We start from the raw sequence: 23,007 nt of genomic DNA on the forward strand, positions 1-23,007 counted from the left end.
CCAGGCGCCCCTATGTTCTGCTTTATTAACGTAAGGTTGCCCCCCAGTGTTCAAAAAGGTCATGTGCATGGAGAAAAGTTTCCCTTCTCCAACTTCGGCAAAGCTGGCACCAATGTGGTGGCGTTTGTCCCTAAAAGGAAGATGGTTATAGCAGCACTTCCCTAACCTCACTATGTGTGTGAATCACCCGGCAGTCTTCTTAAAATACAGATGTGGATTGAGTCGGCCAGGGGTGCAGCATGGGATGCGGCGTATCTCACAAGCTCCCAAGGTGACTCCGGTGCTGCTGGTTGGGGACCACACTCCAAGGAACAAGGCCCAGAGCGATTTTCCCTGCTTCTAGTAGGTTAGCAACCACAGTGCAATCCAGACAATGTCCACAAAGCCTGAATGAATGAAAGACATTCAGTCTCCCTGCATGTTCTGGACCCTGCCTGCCTTTCTCCTTCTCCTTCTTTTTAGAGTAGGCTCCATGCCCAGTGTGGAGCCCAATGCAGGGCTTGCACTCATGACCCTGAGATCAAGATCAAGACCTGAGCTGAGATCAAGAGTTGGATGCTTAACCATCTGAGCCACCCAGGCACCCCCTCACCCCTTCTAATCTCATTCTCCCCTTCACTCACTCTTCTCTGTCTTCACTGGAACATTCAGTTCCCCAAATACACCGAACTCTCACCAACCACAGTGCCTTTGCACATGCTGTCTCTGTGCTTAGAGAGCTCCCACCCCTACTTTTCCTTTGCGTACTTCGTTTTCATCCTTCAGTGAGTATGTGAAGCGAGCTCCTTTCTGCTCCTCTCTCTGGTACTCCATTTGTTGTCTGTGCAGCAGTTATCTTTGTGTGTCATCTCTTTTCCTGTTACTTACAGTCTGTTCCCTCCTCTAGACCAGAGCTACGTGAGAGCTCACACTGCCTTACTCACTGTTGAATCTTCAGTGCTCCTGCCTCCCCCCAGATGCTCAGTAAGTATTTCCTGGGTGTGTGTGTGTAGGCAGGGAGCAAGGGAGCATTCTTTAGTGTCCTTTTGCACATTTGAGCCACCTGTCTGGAGGGGCCATGGTGGGGATAATTCTTAGAAGAATCATCTGATGAGAGGTCAGGAAAGGAGATACTTTTTTTTTTTTTTTTTTAAGATTTTATTTATTTATTTGAGAGAGAGAGAGAATGAGAGACAGAGAGCATGAGAGGGAAGAGGGTCAGAGGGAGAAGCAGACTCTCTGCTGAGCAGAGAGCCCGATGTGGGACTCGATCCCGGGACTCCAGGATCATGACCTGAGCCGAAGGCAGTCGCTTAACCAACTGAGCCACCCAGGCGCCCAGGAAAGGAGATACTTTTAAGCCACATTTCATCTTCAGAGATGTGAGAAGTAAGATAAGTGTTTATCTTAGGATACAAATAGGAAATACAGTAGAAATAGAGTAAGTCTAACATTTCTTAGAGTTATGTCAAATTCGTTTATGAAATGTTGGATTAAACAAAGGTACTACAGGGCTTTGTGGGATTTTGGTAATGTACACTGTGGGTCTCTAAGGGGAGGGACAGTGACTGTGTCAGGGACACTGTGATTCACTTATCCAGAGGCCCTTCCTTGTCTGCCTGTCTCTTTTTTTTCCCAGCACAGCCCTTGCCACCCACTATCGAGGCTCAAAATGCCAAATACTCAACTCCCCAGCCTTCTGTGCAGCAAGGGCATGAACCTATTCCCTAGTTCTGCCAGTGGGACCTGAGAAGTCTACTGAGGATTTCTGGGATAGTTTTCTGATCAAAAGAGACACATAAAGGGAAATTTCTTTCCTGTTTTTTGATGTGGTGGTGTGAAGACATGATACCTGGAGCCACAGCAGCCTTTTGTAAACATGAGGGGTCACATCTCGGGACAAAAGCCACTGTACTGAGGATGGTGGAGTGGAGAGATGTAGAGAACCTGGGCCCCTGATGGCATCATCGAAGTATTGAACTGATTAGCCCCGCACTTGGATTTCCAGTTGTGCAGGACAATATGGACTCTCATTGTTTAAGTCACTTTTAAGAAGGCGCTCCTTACTTGCAGCTGAAAGCATCCTGACAGCTAAGAGGGGCTAACCTGGTCTCTCTAAGCCCAAACAGGCTGGAATTGGCTTCTGGCTCCATCACTGTAATTATAAGTCCTCTTGAAAGCTGTTTTCTCATCTGTGAGTTATAAATAATTATTCTTATTTCCTCCCTCTTGGGTTGTTACAGAGGCTGACATGACATGATGGGTGTAGAGTCTTCAGTGTAGACCTCGGTACACTGTCAGTACTTAATAATGAACTATTGTTATTATTGTTAGTTTTTGGATCACGGAACCATAGTTGTTGGAATATCCTCCACCATCTTGCAGAACCCCATTCTGCAGGACACAATCTGGGTGATGCTTACCTTGTCAGATTTTCTTAATTTACAGAAGGAGAAACTGAGGCCAAGAGAGAGCTGCTCTCTAGACTCTTTTATTTTGGAAAATGTGCACAGTTCAGCCTCTTCCCATATCACGCATTTCCACTCACATCAGAAACAACAGAAGGACACGGGTCTGGGTTGAAATTATGTGCTTTTATGGGAAACAAAAATACCCAACAACAATAACAAAAGCCCTTCATCTTGCCAAGTTCTCAACCAGTGAAAATGAGGCAGTTTTGATGATTGCGTCTGGCTGGGGACATTTCTAAGGGGTCAGGACAGTTGAAAGACACTGGCCAAAAAGAGAGTTGCAGAGAGGGTTGATGTTTTAAATGAGAGTATATTAGACCTCCTTCTGGCCCCTCATCCTATCACCCTTTCAAGTTACAGTCTCCTTTCAGTTTACAAAGATCCTTCCTGAACTTTGCTCAAATGCAATCTCTTCCAGAAAGTGTTCCTTGGTCTGCACCAACTTGCATCTGCTTTCTCAGTAATTTCACAAACACGTTCTCATGCCACCTCCCATCACTTCCTGCCTTGCATCCATCATGTGTGAGTCCATGCCTGACGACACCCAGGGTTAGCAGGCATGCCCCCCAGCCCAGATCCTGTGTTGATCATCTCAGTGTCCCCATCTCCCTCCCCCATTCAGTGCTCAGGATACAGCAGGTGCTCAGCATCGGCAGGTGCTCAGTGAGGGTTTGCTGGATTGGAATCTGTTCTCTGTTTGCCACGTTACATCACCAGCCTCTTGAGAGTCCTAATGGTTATTTCCATATTTCCACTTCTTCATCTTCCCTCTATGACCTTAAAATGATCTATATCAAGGCATCTCCAAGAAGGAACAGACCCCACCAAACATCACCAACTGGGGGTCAAAGGTTTGGGGAAGGGAGGAGAGAAGTTAACGTCAAGCTTTCATCCCTGTTCAAGAAGGCAAGAGGGCAGGAAAGCAGCCACCGGGGAAAACCAGGGTGATCATGAGCAGTGTTGGCCACTGCTTCATTTTGGAATTCCATAAGCAGCCATTCTTCCAAAGGTTTCCCCTATGAAACACGGCCAACTTTGAAGTGGGAGCTGATGACTGGTGGGGGACTGGTTCAGTTGCCCTTCTAGCTCAGGGACCAGCGGGCATAGACCAGGAAGCTTTCTTTGGGACGTGGCCTGTATTATGTTTAGAGGGGTGTTAGAGGTTGTCTGTCTAGTTGTTCTGTTGGAGCTATGATGGGAACGTTAGCCCTGTGGTGTGTTGAGTTGTCAGGCACATAGATCGTAGTAAGGCTGAAGAATATGGGCTGTAATAATGGGCCTCTCCTCCAAAGTGGGGCGGAAGGGTCAGGAGGTGCTGGGAGCAGTGAGGGCAAGCGGAGGGTTCCAAGAGGTCCTGCAGCTCCAGTGCTAACAGGTGCCCTGCTCTGGCCCCTGCTGCCAGCTCCCATGCCTTCCCTTGTCTCCATGTCGGGGCCAGGCAAAGGGGCCAGTTGGAAGTGGTGGGGGGAAGGGAAGTGCCTTGTCTTCTCCTACCATGAGACTTGGACAAGGGAGAGGTTAGGATCCAGGGCAGAAGGAGGAGGACTGAGGAGCTTCAGAGAGGCCAAGGCCCTAGCCACTTCTGTTTGCTGCTGTATTGAGTAGATCCGAGGCCCCCACGGCAAAGTGCATCACCCCCCAGAGAGCACTGAACTCCTAACTGCGGGAGATGAGAAAATTTTTCACGGGCTCTCAAAGGTGCTCAGTGACTTTGGGAGATCGCTGTGGATCCTCCCGTGTGAGGGCCCCTCTGGGGCCAGTACGGTGTGAAAACTGCATGGTCAGCATCCACTCTGGAGACTGGGGAAAGAGCCGAGAAGCAGAGAGAAGAGAGACTTCTTCAGGCACCTCCTTTAGGAAAGAGAGTTGGACCTTGGGGGACTCAGGTTAGGACAGATGTTTCAGTATAAAAAGGATCCCCAGTAAAAGGATGGGAGTCTCCTCAAATCCCTTCCCAAACCCCAGAGCACTTAGAAAAGATAAAGTAAGGAGCATAAAAATATCTCGATGACGTGGGCTTGCCTGACAGTACAGAAAAGCAAGTCTCATGGCAGGCAGTGTGTCCTGTTACACAAGAGAGGATTATACCGAGCTTCAGGATAGAGATTTTACATATATCTTTATATAAATGCATATATATTTATAGAGCCCCTGCCTAGAACAGCCGGGCCTGCTTCTTCAGTTCGTTCCTCTTCCAGAGGGCCAGCCGGTCAAACTCGGAGATGGTCATGCCGAAGACCTGGTAGAACTCCTCCTGGGACAGGTGGCGCTGAAAAGAGGTGGGAGGGGACAGAGAGGGAACAGCCTGAGGACGACAGGTGGAGGCTGGGGGCAGGTGCGGGCAGAAGCGGACCCTGTGTGTTTCCTCTGGGTGTGCCGTGCCTGGCACAGCGTCTGACCTACAGAGGTGTGGGATGAGAGGCTGTGGAATGCAAGACTGTGTGCGTGAATGATTCCTGGAAGGGGCCTCCGTAGCTGGTCTGCAGAGGCCACCCCTGCCCAAGACTCAGGTGGGGCTTCTGCTTCACCCAAGTGCCTCGCTGTGCAACGTGGCTGACCTCACCTGTCTGCATCCTGCTCCTTGCATTCTGTGCCCCGGAGTGTGTATGAATTAATACGATTCTTCCTAACTTTGGGAGTAAAAGGGGGGCATAGCCAAGATTTTAGGGTGTACTTCCTCTTATTAGTGTTTTTACAAACGAGCTGGAAGGCTATTCCTCAGGCCATTCAATGAAAAAAACTGCTGTTCATATTTCTCCACCCACTGAAATGTCATTTCGTTTTTTTCTTACATGAAAACAAATATGCCATATAATGAAACATGGTTCTGCATTCCTTGACAGGTTTTCTCCCTCCTTTCTGCCTGCCCTCCCTCCTGCCCTTCCAAACAGCCTTGAAAGTTGATACATTGTCAAAAGCTTTCAGAGTTAGAAAGATATGGCACCTGAAATGTGGCAAAATGTTAACAATTTGTGCATTTAGGTGAATGGTAGAAGGATGTTCATTTTACTCTTCTTGCAACTTCTCTGGCGGTCTGAAATTTTTCAAAATAAAAATTTAAATTATGTTTGAAAGGAGATTTTTGGGTATATATCCTCCCTGAAAACCTCCTGGAATCACTGAGATGACCTGTTGGTAGCAATCATGTTAGCCCACTGAATATTGAAGGAGATTCACTGAGAATTATGTATACAGCCACATGGTGATTAGCCCATTCTCTGGCCTACATGAACTAATATTTTGGCCACATTTCCAGATCTTGAAGCAAAGGTAACTTTGATACTTTTGATAGATATCATTGGTTGCTGGTGGCTTTGAGCTGGTTTTCTAATACCAGGAATTCCTTGCATTGCATTTCTGTCATGCCCATGACTATATATATGGTCGCCCCCATTTTCTCACTTAATCCTTCCAACCCCTCTGAAAACCAGACATTACTTCTTTCTAATTAAAAGATGAGAAAACCAGAAGTCAAAGAGTTAAAATGACTAACTTGACCAAGAGGGAGGGAGGGAGGGGAGCTGGGTAAGTAGCAGAGTTGAGACCAAAGGCCAGGCCTTCTGCTTACAAACACAGTGCACTCTTGCTGCCCCCTTGGCCAATCCCATTAAACATTCATAAATAAGTCTTTCTATTATGAAAAATTGCAAAAATACTCAAAGGGGAGAAAATAGCACAATGTACACCCAGGCCCATTACCTAGCTTCAATAGTTATCAAGAGTTTGTCACATTTGCTTCACCTATTGTGTTTTACTGAAGTATTTTAAAGCACACTTTTAGACATCGAATCGATTCCTGCCTCTTTACTGCACCATCATCTCCCCCAGGGATAGCAAAACATACTGGATATTTTCTTAGGTAACCATGAGGGCATGAGCAAACCTAAAAACAATTGACAGTACTTCTTCCCAATTGCCTAATACCTGCCCATAATAAAATTCCCCTAATTGTCTCAAAAATATCTTTTTACAGTTTGGCTGTTTGAATAAGGCTTCAAACAGCATCCACATATCACATTTGGTTATTGGACCCTTTCAGTCTCTCCAGGCCAGACAGTGCCTTCTTTTGTCCATGCTGTCTACTTATCGATATTTGTCTCACTGGCACTCAAGCGAGGGCTGAGAAATGCTGTGGACACGGGGGAGTTCTCTTCTCAGCTCTCCACGGTAAAGACTGAGGGGGACTGTCAGTTAGTCTCATCTGTTCTTTTTTTGTTGCAGGGTGACGGTTACTATTGATTCTCTAGCCCGTTTTCTCTGCTGTGCCCAAAAATCTTTCATGAGTTTCGATGCCAAGGAATGGCTGCCTCAACTTGAGTCCAGGGTCCACTGTAGAACACGCTGGAGGAGACTGAGGCTCCCGGCTCTCCCTTTGTAAAGGACCAGCTGGAGCCTCCTCTCTCTTGGGAGTTCTCAGAGCCCCTACTGTCGGCGTTTTCCCTATGACGCTCTCCACAGACTTGAAAGCATAAAGGTGAAGTGCATGGGCTTTAGAGCCAGGCAGACATAGGTGTGTGACCTTGGACAAGTTACTTCACTCCACTGAGCCTCGATTTCCTCTTCTGGAAAGTGGGAGCATGCTAGCACCTAGCTCCTGGATACAGTGAGGGTGAATGTGATAGTGCAGGTCATGGACAGCGGCCCGCACGTGGGAAGCACTCAGCTGCTGGTCGCTCTCACTCCTGCAATGATCTCTTCATGTGTCTGTCACATGGGGGAGTCTGGTCCTCGTTGCCTTTGATTCCATTTCCTCCTCATCCTCTTCCCTGTGCTCATGTGATGCAGCCACACTCACCACTTGCTGTCCTCACCTGGGTTAGGGCCTTTGCCGTGCCTGTTCCCTCTGCCTGGGATGCTCTTCCTCCTTATATAAGCATGGCTAACTCCCTCTCCTATTTTGAGTTTTTGTTCGCATGTCAGGTACTCAGTGAGATCTGCTCTGACTACCTGGTTTAACACTGCCGCTTACCTCTCCATCTAACCCCCAATTCTCTACTCTCCTTTTACTTCTTCCCTCAGCCCTATTCGTTTCCCATGTTCTAGATCATTTATTTATTACTTGTGTCATTTGGGGTCGGTCTCCTCAAGTGAGAATGCCAGCTCCAAGAGGGCAGGAGTTCCTGTTTTGTTCACTGATATAGTGCAAGCACCTAGAACAGGACCTAGTCTATATAATAGACTTCCAATAAATATCTTTTGGGTGAATGACAATCTACACTCTGAGCTCCTTGAGGAGCTCTTCAGTCCCCTCCTTGAACTGGTGCAGGGGGTTGGGCAATGTTTGTAGCCCTGAGGTCTCGGCTCAGGCTCCATGGTAGACATCCCTGGGAGCCTCTGAAAAATACCAGTGCCTGAGCTCCTTCCCCAGACTGAGATTTAATTGGTCTAGGCTGGGGTGCAGTATCAGTATTTTTAAGAAGCTTCTGATTCTTAGGGCAGGTTACGCTTCCCTAGTGGGAGCTTCTGGGTGTCCTGGAGGATATAAAAGGGCAATTGGTCCTCCAGGATGAACCAGGTTTCCATCCCTTCATGCCGGTTCCACTGAGCTGCCCTGGGAGCTGTCCCCTTCAGCACCGGCCGCTACTCACTGCTAGACCGTAAAGGAGGCCCTTGTTATAAATGTGGGGATAATCACCCGCTTGCTAGGCTGCTAGCCCAGCCTGCTAGAGCTGGAGGGACTCACAGAGCTTCCTGGCTTGCTCACATTCCCCTCCCTCTGCCCCAACCCTTTATTCTGGGCAAATTCCCAGCAGCCAGGTGAATGGTGGTCGATAACGCTCATCCCAAGGGGTGCTGAGCCTCCTCTCTTAGAAACCTGCATTTGATTCGACAAACATTTTCCAATACTTCCCCTGGTTCAGGCCTCATGGTAGAGGACTGACCATTTCTGTCAGACAGAGGAAATGGATAGCTGGGTGCTCTGATACAAAGGAAGGGGGAGAGGTGCTTGATCTACAGTCTGGACACAGGGCTGAGAGAGGCTGGAGGAGGGGTGAGGGACACATCCTGGGAAGGTCTGGGGGGCCCTGGGACACAGGCATCACTCCAGGGAGGCCCTAAGGCGTGAGGAGGCTGGCAAGATGGGAAGGGCATTCTAAGAGAGGGAGAGGCAGGGAGAAGCACCGTAGAAAGGGCAGAGTGTGCTCCAGGATTGGGGGCCCAGGGACTGGAACTCCAGGCCAAGTGGAGTGGACTGCTGGAAAGCCCAATGCTGTGCTCAGCCCTGCCTCTGCTTTATTGATGCTGTCCCGCTCATCATGATGCTCTCTTTCCCCTCTCCACCCATCCAAACCTGCTCCTTTGAAGTCTGTGCACCCAGGACAGCGCCAGACTCCGTGCCAAGGCCTCTGTGGGTAGTGCCTCATTCGCTTCCGTTGGCACCTTGAAGGAAACACAATTGCCCCACTCCACAGAGGAAAAAACTAAGGTTTGGAGAGGTTGTTCCTTGGCCATGATGGCTGTCTAGGGACGGCAGGACCAGGGCTGGACCTGGAGTCTGATGTGAGACCACCTTATGCTTTTACCTTCTACACAGTGCTGACTCCCCTGTGCTCCCCAAGAGGAGCACCAGTTTTCTGTACCATCCCGCAGAAAACCAGTGCTGTGTTTCTTCTTATCAACCAGACTGCAGGCCCCTGCCGGCAGGGACCAAATCTAGCTCTTGTCTTAAGTCTACAAAAGCATCAGGTGGGGACACGCTGTAGCTGTGCACCACAGATGCTAACTGAATTGAGAAGGCAGCACAGCAATGTTTAGTCTTAGGCTAAAGAAACCAGGTTGGCATCTCCACTTTTCCCACAAGGATGTGACCTTAAAGCTCTTCATTCTACCTGCCCTCCTGAGCTGGGTTACATCAGGCCACGTCTGGAACCTCTTCAAACCCAAAAGCTCCTGCTCAGTTTTCTAGACTCACCTCTAAACGTGTCCGGTCCACATCCTTGGGCAGCCGATTTCTTCCTCTTGTGGTCACCAGCAGCAGCTCATAAGGGTAGATCTGAGGAGAGAGGATGGGGTGGGGGTGAGGCACCAGGCTGGCTGAAGGTGGTGGGCTTGTCCCTCCAGCCACATTTTGTGTCTGGGCACCTCCTCTCCCCAGACAGGGCCAGAGATGAAAGTCTGGAGGAAGGGCTGCGTCTATTCTCCTTGGGGGTGCCTGGAGGCCTCAAAGTACCTTCTCCCCAAAGGCAAAACCCGAGTCCCCTAATACTGCTAGGAGTGAGCTTGGTGGCATTTGACATAAATGTGGCATAAGGCCTCCTAATTGTAAATGTCTAATGTCTGGTGATTGGCAAGCCTCCAGAAAGTCTCTGAGTCCCACAGGGAATTGTCTGATTTTAGTGGGCACGAGACATAGGGCAGAATTCAGGGAAAGGAGGCCAAGGAGGGACTGGAAATGCTGGTCTGAAGAGGACCCTTGATGTTATTTATTTGATGGTCCATTTCCTGTGTAGATAGTGCTGTCATCTTCCTGCTGGGTCCCAAAGTAGCAGCATCCGGGGTCTCAGAGACCCCCAGAGTCTCTGTGTCTCCTTTACCTTGTACTCTGTGGAGAGACAAGAGAGACACACAAAATGGAAATACATTGGTTTTTGCTTTGCACCACTACACTAGCCTCCGTCTTAGAGACTCTGTCCTTGTCGAATTCACCCCAAATCAAGGCTGGTACAAGCACAATGGATGGCTGGAGATAGGGGTTGGGCTGACCCAGAGATAGGGTCTTAGACGAAGAATGACTTTCGTGATAATTAGAATAGTAATAAGAAGAATCTGAGACTGTGAAGCACTTGGGCAAGATCCTCCATCCTCCAGAGGAATACCCCAGTGTTTTGTTTTTTTCTTTTTTTATGTTATGTTAATCACCAGGCTTGTCCTCCTGCCTGAGCCGGCTTGTACGAGCTGGTGGAGGCGAGCAGGAGAGCATCACTGGCAGAGAGCATGAAGCTCATGGAACGTGTGCTGGGAACAATGTGCATTTGGCTCTGAGTGTTTCCCTCCATCCAGGGCTGGCAGGCAACTCTAGCTCAGCAGTACGACCCTGCAATGGCTCTGGGAACCCAGATGGGACAGATGGCCTGGAGATCACCCAAGGCCAGGGACTTGAGAGGGTGAGGGAAGAGGGGGGGAAAAGGGAGGGAATGGGAAGTGAAAGGGAGTGTGGGAACTCGGGGTTTGGACAGAGCCCAGCGTGGGGCCAGAATCTGTAGTGATCGCTGGTGGAAGGTCAAGCCACAGTTATGAGCAGTGCATCCAAAGCTGCTGCGAGTCCCAGGGGAGGCCGGTACTCACCTCGCATGCCCCAGTTGACGGCGTTCATGCTGTCATAGTGGAAGAGGTCTGCACTGGGTGTCTGCAGGGGAGACAGAACCAGGGCTGGCCTGAGGAAGCTCACTGCTGCCTCCCTGAAGCATTCCCCCACCTCCCAAAAATGGCCCGGGGTGGATGGGACATGGCCCTTCTCAGAGAGCCTCGGTCTCAAGTCAGGGTGACCTAACTCACGGCCACGTCCCTGGTGCCTGGCGGTGGCACGCAGTAGGCACCCGATAAATACTCATTTCTTGGTGAACTACATTTCATGCTTTCTTTTGCTGCTCTAATACCACTTGTCCTATGAAATCTGCCCTGGCAGCTCTATTTAAAATTGCAAGGGGCTCCTGGGTGGCTCAGTTGGTTGAGAGGCTGTCTTCGGCTCAGGTCATGATCCTGGAGCCCCGGGATAGAGCCACACGGCAAGCTCCCTGCTCAGCAGGGAGTCTGCTTCTCCCTCTCCCTCTGCCCCTCCTCCCTGCTCGTGCCCTCTCTTTCTCACTCCAGTAAATAAATAAATAAAATCTTAAAAAAAAATAAAATAAAATTGCGTGTTGCCCCCTCCCCAAACTGCTAATCCCCCTTATCCTGCTCCACGTTTTCTTTTCTTTTTTTTTTTTTTCCCTAGCACGTTATTACCTTCTACATTCTCTATAGTGTGACTTGCATACTATTTACTACTTGCTTTCTGTTTCTCTCTACAAGAATAGAAGCTCCAAGGGGCAGGGGTCACTGATGTATTCCAAGTACCCGGCGTATATGAAAGCTTTCAATAAATATCTGTTGCATGAGCAAAAGTCATGTCTAGGCTCTGAGAGTGTGGAGCTAATGCTGGAATTGCTAACATCTTGGGGGCGATGGTCCCAGCACAGCCTCTCTTACCCTGTGCAGCCCGTTCCTTCGGTAGGCAGGCAGGGAGGCGGATTTGGAGATGAGGGGATCTGAAAAGAAACAGCCAAACAATCCCCAGGAGCCCCAAGCCAGGGGTCCCTGTCCCGGATGCCGTCTGGCTGCACATGGCCAATACTGTTCCCCGACCCCGTGGGAAGTGGGCAGGGGCAGAGGCCACCAGCTCCTCCCCCTGCACTATAGACACGCAACTGACCATCTCAGGGATGCCTCGCCCGGGCAGAACTCCAGGCCCGCCCGAAGCCCATGTGCGCAGTCTTGTGGCCTCACCCTGCACACATCTATGCTCCTGTGATGAACCCCTGTGTCCTGGCCACAGCTGGCTCTGGACAAAGGCCCTGGGATTTGGATTTGAGCTCAGAGCCCAGACAGGCAGGCTCCCAGGCAGGTGGAAGAGACGCATGTTCTTTCTCTCTGGGATCTATTGGGTATGGCAACCCTGGTTCCAGGACCAAAGATGGAGGTCTATGTCTGACAAACACAATGGGGTGGGCCATTTGAGATCAGGACTGTGCTGGGACATCTCAGCTACAGGGGACCTGCAACCAGCTCGGCCCTGGCTCTCCCAGGACACGACAGTCTGAAGGTAGGGCAGGCAGAACCTACCGCTGTCAGCCAGGTAGTGGGACCGAGGGGCTGCAAGAGAGAAAAGCCAGGGATCAGCGTTCATGGGGACAGATGGACATGGTGGAAAGTTCATGGGGACAGACAGACATCGCTCCCATTCCTGGGCTACCCTAGCTGGTGGAGAGGAGGAGCCTCCTTCACTACCTCCTTTCTCACCGGTCAGTTTCCAGTTGCTGCACCTGCACGGCATCCTCTCTCCCCTGCCCAGCACCTGGTGCAAAGCAGGTGCTCTGTGATGTGTGCTTCATAGATGCCATCGAACAGAACCAGACTTTGAGCAGCACTGGTGCACTGCCCAGAGCCCAGAGCCAGGGGCTGAAAACTGCGCCCCTGGGTGGTCAAACAGGGGAACAGGCTCATCAATTTAGCCTGGCTCTGCCATTAATAGATACCTAACTTCTATATGTTACTCAATCGTGATTTGGTCTTCTCATAGTAAAATGGAGAGGGATAGTGTCTCCTTTTTAGGGTTATTGTGAAGAATAAATGACATATAATACCATAAGGTATTAGCACAGTGTCTGACAACACACAAAACCCTCAGTAAAACTGGCTTGATCATCTTTACCATCACCATCTTCAGTCTCACCTAAAGTCAAGGTGCAGTATGGGAAAGACGCAACAGCTTATGGCCTTGGAGTCCCTCTGACTTGGGCCTGATCCTGGCTCTTTCATTTACCAGCTTATTGACCTTGGGCAAGTAGTAAGCTCAGGTCTCTCATCTATAAAGTGGGTGATAATAATCCCTCTATATTGCCAGTCTTTGTGAGGACCAAGAGTGATAATGTATTTACAAATGCCTGGCACAGGATTATCCAAGTATTGAGTTGAGATAGGATTTCCTGGCAGGACTGACTCCCACAGGGGTAAGGAAGGGAGGGAAGCATGTGTTTGTCCAGAAACAGGGAGAAGTTTACAGTGAGAGGATCTCTGGGCAGAGTGTTTGCACCAAGCTTCTGCTTGTTTACCTCCTATGATGAGGGGCTCACTACCTCAAGAGCCAGTCCTTCATATCTTCGAGCCATTCAGGCTATTAGAAGACATTTTTCTTTACACTGAGCCTGACTAGAAGTCACAGCTTTCAGATACCCCAAAGAAACAAGTGCCTGCTCATGGCAGAATATGATCTTACTTAGTGCCCCATACAGCACCTTGCCAAGTCCGTATTCTAGACCCAGGCAAGGCCACAGGAGTTCAGATTCTTTGAGGGAATTGAGAGGAAGTGCCCCCAGCCCGGCAGACTTCCAGGGTGGTGCTTACAGCCATTGAGGGACATCTCATAGCCAGCTGTGTGCAGGGCCTCCCGGCTGCTGGTGGAGCTCCGGGGTGGGGTCCAGGGATCCGCGTAGGAGCTGGACCGGGCCTTCATCTCCTCCTTCAGAATCAGGCGGCCGATTCCGCTCTGGAGCTGGGCGTGGGGGAGGAGCAAGATGAAGTGGGAAGGAAGCAGAGAACAGGAAACAGAACAAGCTTGGGACAAAGGCCGGGTGGCCAGATTCCGGGGAACCTCTGTCATTTTCACCTTTCCAGCATCCCTCCCTCCCCACAGCCTCACAGCTTCCTTTGGGACTTCGTCTCTCTTCACAAGTGGTCCTGTGCTCTGGGGAGTGGGAGGTGGGGCTGGTGGAGGGCACCAAAAGCCGGCCCGGCCCACAGCAGGTGGGTGGAAGGCTCCAGCCGGGCCAGGGAGGGCCTTCCTTGGGGCTCTGGCTGTTGTTGCTGGCACCCATCTTTTTAAAAACACGTGTTATTGTGGTGAAATTCACATCAGATACAATTAACCACTTTAAAGTAAACGCTTCAGTGGCATTTAGTACAACCACCGCTTCTGTCTAGTTCCAAACAGTTTTTAACCCCTCCCCCAAAAGACCCTGGACCCAGGAAGCAGTCATTCCCTCTCTCCCTCCCCTGCCAGGCCCTGGTATTCACCAGCCTGTGTCTGGCTCTGTGGATTTACCTATTCTGCACATCTCATATAAATGGAATCATCCAATATGTGGGCTTTTGTGTCTGGCTTCTTTCCCTCAACATAATGTCTTCAAGGTTCGTCCACATGGTGGCCTGTATCAGTCCTTCATTCCTTTTTATGTCTGGGTAACATTCCACTGCATGGATGCACCACATTTTGCTTCTCCACTTGTGAACAGATGGACATCTGGGTGATTTTCCCTTTTGGTTCTTGTGAGTAGTGCTGCTATGAAGATCATGGACGTGTGTTTGTTTGAGTCCTGGATTTCAATTCTTCTGGGTAAATATTTCCCCAGGAGTGCAACTGCCGGGTCATAGGGTAAATCTGTGTTTAACTTTCTGAGGAACTTGCAAACTGTTCTCCCTGGTGGCCACACCATTTTCCACTCCCACCAGCAGTGCATGAAAGCTGCCGGCACCCACTTGCCACCACAACAGAACCTGCACGAGCATGAAGCCAACGCAGCAGCGAGCCAGCACAGGAGAAGAGAGAGACAACTTTCCTGTGGCAGTTTGCTGAGCAGCTGGATCTAGCCATACCCGAAACTCCTCCTACCGTTGGGACTTTTTGGTTATGCAAAGCTACAGGCTTCTTTTTTCTACCATAAGTGGGTTTGAATTTGGTTTCTGTCACTAGCAAATGATCAAACCCTCAGTAACACACTGTCTAGGCATCTCATCCAGGGTGGAGCCTGCTCACCTTATGCATGCTGCGGTCAAAATCGTCCTCCTCTCCTCCAGATGAGAACCTTCTGGCTCGGGGCACTGCCAAAAGACAGCTAGCATCAGCTCCCGCGTGTGCTCTCCACTCAGCCGGCTCCGCCCCACTCTTCCTGTGGCAGCGGAGTCTCTGCCTTGAGAAGGTTCTGTCACATTCCAGAGCCTCACAGGCAGGGGTTTCCTCTCGGCCCCAGCACTTTGTAGCTGAGTGGCCCTGAGTGAGTGTACTTTGGTGAACCGCCCCTCCACCGGGGGCCTCCTGTATGGAAAGGCCCAGCAGCCCTTCCCTTTCTTGGGCATGAGGAGCAGGGGAAACTGACTGCCCAAACACGGCTAATGAGCCTCGATGTTGGGACTTTTGCTGTTGCTGGTGGGAGAGAGAAGTCCTCTTTCTGTCCAGGGTAGGATATTAAGCCTAGATGGGCTGGAGCTCATCTTGCCATGACCAGGGCAGGGCCATGCTGAGTACGGAGCCACCCCAGGGACAGGCCATGCTCTGATGATGGCGGGCATTCACCTCTGCATCCAGCTGTGCCTCAAAAACTTTTACTCTCGTGACCCAGAAAATCCCTGTTTTGGCTTAAGCCAATTGGAGTTTTTTTTTGGTTTGTTCTTTTGTGATTGAAACGGTGTAGGATACCTCTTCCCACCACGCCTCCGCCCCAAACACATATATCTCTCAGAGATCTCTGTCTATCTTGGGGTGTAGTTGTGCTTGTTTGTCTTAGCTCCTTTTCCAAATGCAGAATTTTTGGAGGGCAAGGAAGGGACCATCTCCGAGCTCCTGTGAAGCTTTGCTCAGAATGGACATTCAATTAGTAAAGGCTGTGTGCTGACTCAAAAAGGAGCTTGATGAAAATGCATCCCCGTGCTTAAAAGAAACAGCTTGAGATGCCTGACTGGGTAGGATGGCACCCCAAGGACCATGAAGACCCCCATCAGGGTGCCTACGAGAGTCTTCCATCTCGCACAAACTGCCTTTTCTATCTTCCAAGCCGCTTTCCACCCCACAGCCAAAATGGTCTCTTAAACCCACACAGCTGATCCTGTCACCTTCAGTGGCTTCCTACGGTTTAAGATAGAGACCCAAATCCTTGCTTCAGTGCACAAGGCCTCGTGGGATCTGGCCCCTCACCCCCCACCTGCTTCCCTTCCTCTCTGGCTCCCGGTTAAGCTGACAGCCTTTCTTTTCCTCCAGGGGAACCTGCCCTCCCACCCCGGGTCTTTGCAGATGTGATTCTATATTCTGCTGGCTTACCTCCGCCCCACTCTTCCTGTGGCAGCGGAGTCTCTGCCTTGAGAAGGTTCTGTCACATTCCAGGCTGGACAGCACGCCCCTGTCATCATATCCCACCTCCTGTGTCACCTCCTTCCTGCACATCACCTCCCCCTCCAGCTGCAGCCTAGGTCTCCTCCACGAGGGCGAGGACCTGCTCTATTTTGCTTCGCGGTGACTCACTCGAGCCCAAGGCTGGCCCTCAGTACATGTTTGCTGAATGAATAAATGAACGACAGTATGAAGGAGGGGCAGCCGTCCTAACCGTGTGTCCCCGGCGCAGGTGACAGGGCTCTGGTCCAGGCTCCTCTGTGGGGTGCATTACCTTTGGGGGACCCATGGTAGGTCCAGAACTCGGACTCTGCAGCATAGTAGGGGTCCGGTGAGTAGGCTGGACTGTACTTGGAGGCCTGGCTGATGTCTTCACTTGTTTTGCTCTTGGTTGCTGTTGACAGATCACCTGCAAAGGACCCAAGGAGAGAGCTTCAGGGAAGCAGAGTGTCCTAGAAGAGTGTGCTGTATACTTTTTACCTGCCTCAGCCAGGCTCCAGCCCACGGGAATGAGGACACTTTGAGGCCAGGGTCTGGGACTTGGAGCATCAGAGCTGGAATAGCCCTGAGGCCAAGCCCTTCATGCTACAGCTGGGAATCTGGACGCCAGAGAGGGGAAAGGGCTTGCTGAAGACCACACGGCAAGTAGACCAGACTTGGACCAGACCCCAGCTCAGGGCTTCTGCTACCATATCTCATGGACCCCCAGGTCTGCTCCCAAGTGAACACTAAGGCCATGGCTCCTCCAAGTAAGATTAGATAGGTCCCAGGTGATCCCATGCCCTGACCTTCCTTAGCCTCTAAAAGCCTGTCTCATTTGGGATTTGAGCCATACCTAGGGTGGAAATTGCCAAAGCAAGCCATGCGGCCTATCAACTTTCTCCTCGCACTGAAATGCCAAACCTTGCTTCGGGAGACGATATGGCCCAAAGAAAGGAGCACCGGACAGGGAACCAGCAATGCTGGGTTCTGGCCCCGGCTCTGCCACTTAGCTGTAACAATGGGCACATCCTGTCCCTCTCTGCCTCAGTTTCCTTATCAGTAAGTATCCGAACTGGTCTGCTGGGTCAGGTGTCACCCTGCTTCAAGCTTCCATGACATGGACCATCAGACCTACTGCAGACACAAAACCTTCTGGGGCAGTGACCTTAGCACAGCCTGAAGCCTGGCAAGAGGCTGACTGGGGCCAAGAGAGGGCTGGGGAAACAAGGGGGCCCCTGACATTTCTCAGGAGAGAAGGGACAGTCCCACACCCCGTGCAGCCAGAGCAGCAGAGGGTCCTGGGGTCGGCCCTTTGCCAGCTCCAGCCTGTGCGCCCTCCCCCAGCAGCACTGGCTTCCAAAGCTTCCAAAGCTTGTGGATTCTTAGACTTGGTCCTGGGCAGTCCCTCCCGCCCCAACTGATGTCATTCAGCCTTTTCAGGTGCCCGCTTATCCAGGCAATCTACCTCCTCCCCAACTCCTCCTGAGCCTGCTCTGGTGCTGCCCCTCAGAGCCCATCTGGAAAATCCCACACAGTCCAGAGGCGTTTGAGACTTGAGGGCCTCTTCTGGACAAACTGGCTTTGTCAGGGTCGGTACCTTTCTGTGGCCACTCGGGGTACATGGCTTGTCCTCAACAGCCACACAGATATATGCACGTGCACACAGACTCACCTGAAGCCCAGCCCGGGCCCCTCTGAAACTGAGGATGTTTGTCTAAATTGTCAGGTCTTAAGCTAGAGCCATCATTTATATTTGTATGGCCCCTCCGCCAGCTCAGTGAGCTCAGATCCCAGTACTGGGCTGTTTCCACCTGTGTTTCGGTGCTTCTCTGATTCTGCACTCCCCTCTGTTACCCAGGTAGCCTGCAGGCATGGGAGGGCGATACAGGGTAACTTCTGCACCTCTGCATCCTCAAGGCAAAGGGTGTGCTTTGTCAGCTGAGGCTCAGTAAGTGCGTTTGCAAGAAGGAACAGGGGGTCTCAGTGATGCCTGACTTGGTGGTTTTCATACGGAGCGCAGGTAGGAATCATGAATGAGGCCAGTTACCGTGTAGATTCCTAGGTCACACTCCCAGTTTTTCTAATAAGGAAGTCTAGGGCAGGGGAGGGGCCAGGGCACCTGCTTTTTAAATAAGTCTCTCAGGTACAGGGGTTCCATAGACCATTCTCGAAGAAACACTGAAGGAATGAATGGAAGAATGAAGGCACCCTCATCGAAGCCCTGCTCCTTTCTCATCCACATCTCCTCCCCAAGCCTTCATTTACTCTCATGACACCATGATGGAGAATAGCTTAGAGCAGTGGTTTCTAAGCTGGGTCACCTGGAGAAACTGTTACAAACACAAAATTGCGATGCAGTAGGTCTGGGGCGGGGTGCAGGAATCTGAATGCATCCCCCATGATTCTAATGACCGTCGAAATTTGAGCATCCATGCCTTGGAGTACTCCCAGTAGTCTGTGCATTTAACAAGCGTTACTCTGCCCGTGGAATTTAGGACACCAGACAGCAGGTAAGAGGGGTTGGAAAGGAGGTGGGAAAATATTTAGGTGACACGAGGCCTTCCTTGCTCTTTTGAAGTGACACCAAACTCCTCCCCAGTGTCACCGCAAGTGATTGGGGGTAGCCACCAAGAAAGACGGAATTGCAGCCTTGCATGTGTCCCTCCTGGTGGCCCCTGTAGACCATCGGCACAGATGGTTAAAGGCCCCGCCCCCTGTCTGGCCCCGCCCCCTCTGCCCGGACCGTACCATGCCGTTTGTAGATCGGGGGTTTCCGGTAGATGTTACTTTCTCCAGCTGCCAGGCAGACAAGGAAGGGACCGTGGGGAGGAGAGAGAGAGAGAAACAGAGAGAGAGAGAAAGAAGGAGACAGCGGTTGGTCAGCTGATCTCAGAAAGAGAGGCATCTTTCCCTGGTGGACATGCTCTTCCAAAACTCAACTTCCCACCTCAACCCGTGAGGTTCTAAGAAAGGTGAGAGGAGAGGAATGGATGGATTCTAACGGTGCTGAGGAAGGGACTCGGGCTTGAATGGTGGGCATGCAGGCACGAGGTGGTGTGTGCTCAGCAGGATCCCATGCAGGAAGGTCCCCCCTGCCTCCACCCAGCAGCCACGCCTCATTCCACATGGAAGTTCCCAGAATGCTGCAGCCGCCGGTTCAGCATGATCCGCCCCCCACTCCCTCAAAAATAGATAGGATGGGACCTTTCTGGGGCAGTTGAGAAAGGTATAGATGAAACAGCAGGATGAGTTCCTGGGGAAAAGCGAGTGGGGAATAAAATCTGAGCTCAGAGTTGGGAGACCCGGTTCCAGGTCCGGCTCTGCTGAACTCAGGGTGAGACCCTGTCTAAACCATCTACAATGTCACCTAGCCCCTGACTTCCTCTTACCTCCTATCACGCCCCCTCCTGCTCACCACTTCCAGCCACTGTGGACTGCTACCAGTTCTGTGTTTTAGGGCCTTTGCACTTGCTATGCCCTCTGCCCAGGATATTTTCCCTAGGATCTTCACATGGCTGGCTCCTTCTCATCTTTTGACCTCAATGTCGCCTCCTCCAAGAAGCCCTTCCTGACCACCCTACCTAGCCCAGCCTCCCCCACCCAGTCACTCCATCACAATGCCCTGTTTTATTATGTTTACTGCACATATCATTTACCTGAAATTACCCTTTTACTGGTTTGCGTACTCATTGATTAACTTTCTCCCCATGTACAGATACCATGAAGGCAGGATCTGGGCTAGTTTGAGCACATACGCAACCTCAGGGCGGAGAACAGTGCCTGGCTGTACAGAGAGAACAACAGAAAGGCTCAGGGAAGTTCAGGAACCAGCCCGAGGCCACAGGCTTCTAAGTGGTGGAATTGGGATTCGGTCCCAAGAGTTGTGATGCAAAAGTGCGTGACTTTCAGCACGCTTACTGCCGCATGCCATCAGGGCCCTCAGACATCTGAGGCACTTCTCCAGCTGCTTCCTGGCGGGCCCGATCAGGGCTGGCTTGTCAAGTGGGTGGACTAAGGCCCACGGGCGTGTCGGGACTGCAGGGTGGGTTAGTATGGGGGACTGGTTAGGGAGGGTCCCTCGCTGCCGGTGCCGGCGCCCAGCGACCCCACGGAGCATGCACCCATGCCCGGGATTGTGGGCTGGCAGCCTACCTGGGATGTGAAAGTGCTTGGGAGCCTGGTAAGAGGTCGGAGTGGAGGACCTCACATCTAACTGGCTATGGTATGGAGAGCTCCGGCCACTCTCGGGCCCTGGAGCGCGCAGGCAGTGGTCCCCAGAGAGAACAGAGGCACAGAGAAAACAGGCATTACCGCGGTGGCACTGAAGGCAGCAGTGACATGACGACAGCAGGGATGGTAGGAAGGGGCTGTGCTCTCATGCACTGTGTCTGCACCAACAGGCTCGACCCGCCTTTCTGGCCTCACCCTGGCGTCAGAGTTCGTAGCTGGTAAGCATCAACTCCACCGGGCTTCAGGGAGGTGTCTTTGGACCCCTTGGCTCCCCACCACCCTCTCAATTGCTTCTTTCGTCCACCCAAGCACCTGCTTCACCCCTAACCTCCAGGCGGCTGTGGATGACCTGACCGGAGTGGGTAAGGCTGGGCCTGTTTCTGGTCCTCTGGCCCTCTGGTGGGGGCAGGCCAAAGGACAAGGACAGAGGAGTCTTCTTCCAGCCCGGGCTGCTGGGCTGCCTGCCACCCTCCTCTCTTGGCAGCTTACCACCCATCTTCTTGCTGCTTCTCAGCTCCACGTGCCCCTTCTCTCCCCCGGCCAGGGGCATGTCAGTTAGGCCCAGCTGGTGACCTGGGTGGTCACAGGTCTCCAGAGAGCCCTGCTGTGACGGAGATCCAGGGGGAAGCCCTGGGCTGTCTCTGCAGCTGGCGACAGCCAGCCATTGCATGGTCCCCCTGGCTCTTCCTGTTCCTTTGGGGGCTTCCCCCTTCCTTACCGGAGCGGTAGTAGTGATGAGGCGAGCGGGAAAAGGTGGGGGACATGCCCTGCCGGCTGTAGGTGGGGGAGTCGATGTATCCTGGGCTGGAGGCCCTTCTCTGTCGGAGGTCCAGGTTCTCGTAGATGTCCTGGGGGAGGAAGCAGGCCATGAGCCAGGCCGGCAATTAAGCAGGCCTGTGGCCCAAGGGTCTAGCGGGCAGGTGGGGGAGTGACGTGGACTCCAGGATTCTAGGGGGCTGAGGATCCAAATTCATGGTGCTGCCCTTCTGAATACCGAGGCCCCCTCCCTGGGTTACACACATAGCCTGAGGAAAACTGCAGACAATCTTGGGGGCCTTCACCCATCACTCAGTCCCTTGAATAGAACCCGTGGGTCGGGCGCCTGGAATCCTGGCCAAGGATCCCAGGAGCATCAGGGAGGCTCCCTTTGGGTAGAAAAGGCACATCCTCTACCATTTAGCTACAGCCACTTCCTCCAGGTTGTGCTCCTAAGTCTCCCGTCTGTGCCCTGGTCGGGGAGCACCCTGGGGAGCTGGGGTGGGGGAGTGAAACCAGGGGTCTGCTACGGCCAGCATAAAGGGACACAATTACAGAAAAGGTCTCCCCGAACCAGCTCAATTACCTGGGAGTAGGGAGATAATGTTCCCAGCGACTTAGAAGCGAAGAGTTTGAAGGCCATCGTGGAAGAGGCAGAGGAGAGAGAGGAGGGAGAGAGGGAGAGGGGTTAGGTAGCTGAGCAGAGAGCGGGCCTGTAGCTGCTCCGGGGGCCTCCCTCCCCAGACAGCAGCCCTGCTGAGTGGGCTGGAACACCAGCAGTGCCAACAGTAGGGAACGCTGAGATCATGCCCTTCGTTTACCAGTGGGAAACCAAGGCCCAGAGAGGGAACGGGGTGGCTTGGGGCCTCTCAGGTACAACGTGGTAGGGTCTTCACTTGGACCCAGGCTTCTGCACCACAAGCTCAGAGCCATTTTATGATCCTGCCCTGTCTCTCTACTAGTTCGTGACCCCTCTGTGGTTCATGAGGACAGTGTGCAGGCCCAGAGACCCGAATGTAGGGCCAACCAAGGGCCGGACTGCTGCCATCAATGTGGGAGTTGGGCCGGTGGGCGGTGCGGCAGGCTGGAGATGGAATGTTCCATCTGCAAAGGGCAGTGGCGGCTCAGCCCCTGGGACACCTGCCCAACAATAACACCGCTCCTTACATTTCCAAGACAAGTCAGAAATGCTGGTTCTTATGTGAAATCTCTGCATGTTTAAATGTTGGCAACTGATTTACATTTTTAAAAGATACTTAGTGAAACAAAACAAATCTGGGAGTTGGCTTTAGTCTGTGGGCCCAGTGTGCTATTTCTGGCTTCAGGAGCATCAGTCTCCACCTGGTCCCCCTGCCCTGGTCCATTTCAGGGGCCAGAGCCCCGGGACTCTCAGCATTGGGCTCTCCAACCAAATGAACCCTAATTCCTTTAGAGAGGAAAGGGACAGTGGTGGGGTGGGGACAAGAGCCTGGGTCCCTGCTCCCCAGGCCAGGGCTCCAATCTTCGCTCAGGGGCCCTGAATGGGGTTAGGACTCGCCTGAGATATAGCCGGCCAGGACCTTCAGGGTAACGGCCACCTGCCTTCTCCAGAGAAGGCTTTCTCTTGTCCAGCAACCATTTAATTCTTTCAAAAGCCATCCGATGCTGAGTTCTTAAAAAGCGTCTCTTGCTTTGAACATAGGGGCTTAAGGTCAGGTGCAAAACCCAGAGAACCTACCTACCAGGGATTGTAAA

At 51.9% G+C, this 23,007-nt stretch overlaps 1 protein-coding gene across 2 annotated transcripts in view; it reads right to left on the reverse strand.

The window, feature by feature from the left end:
* Positions 1 to 2,460: 2,460 nt before the first annotated feature.
* Positions 2,461 to 23,007, reverse strand: part of ABLIM3 (actin binding LIM protein family member 3) — a 110,639-nt gene continuing 90,092 nt past the window's right edge. The window contains exons 11-22 of one of the 2 annotated variants that reach the window (XM_044917156.1): positions 21,236 to 21,365; positions 20,440 to 20,538; positions 19,036 to 19,083; positions 16,580 to 16,714; positions 14,959 to 15,023; positions 13,551 to 13,698; positions 12,270 to 12,299; positions 11,637 to 11,695; positions 10,737 to 10,797; positions 9,986 to 9,993; positions 9,364 to 9,444; positions 2,461 to 4,719 (exon numbers count right to left, since the gene is read on the reverse strand). In XM_044917156.1, coding sequence (XP_044773091.1) covers positions 4,606 to 4,719; positions 9,364 to 9,444; positions 9,986 to 9,993; positions 10,737 to 10,797; positions 11,637 to 11,695; positions 12,270 to 12,299; positions 13,551 to 13,698; positions 14,959 to 15,023; positions 16,580 to 16,714; positions 19,036 to 19,083; positions 20,440 to 20,538; positions 21,236 to 21,365 — 978 coding nt within the window. In that variant the 3' untranslated portion in view covers positions 2,461 to 4,605. The remainder of the gene's footprint in view (positions 4,720 to 9,363; positions 9,445 to 9,985; positions 9,994 to 10,736; positions 10,798 to 11,636; positions 11,696 to 12,269; positions 12,300 to 13,550; positions 13,699 to 14,958; positions 15,024 to 16,579; positions 16,715 to 19,035; positions 19,084 to 20,439; positions 20,539 to 21,235; positions 21,366 to 23,007) is intronic. The other variant, XM_021700710.2, reaches the window with a different exon arrangement.

The sequence above is a fragment of the Neomonachus schauinslandi genome, chromosome 7, assembly GCF_002201575.2.
Source record: "Neomonachus schauinslandi chromosome 7, ASM220157v2, whole genome shotgun sequence".
In the NCBI taxonomy this organism is placed as follows: Eukaryota; Metazoa; Chordata; class Mammalia; order Carnivora; family Phocidae; genus Neomonachus; species Neomonachus schauinslandi.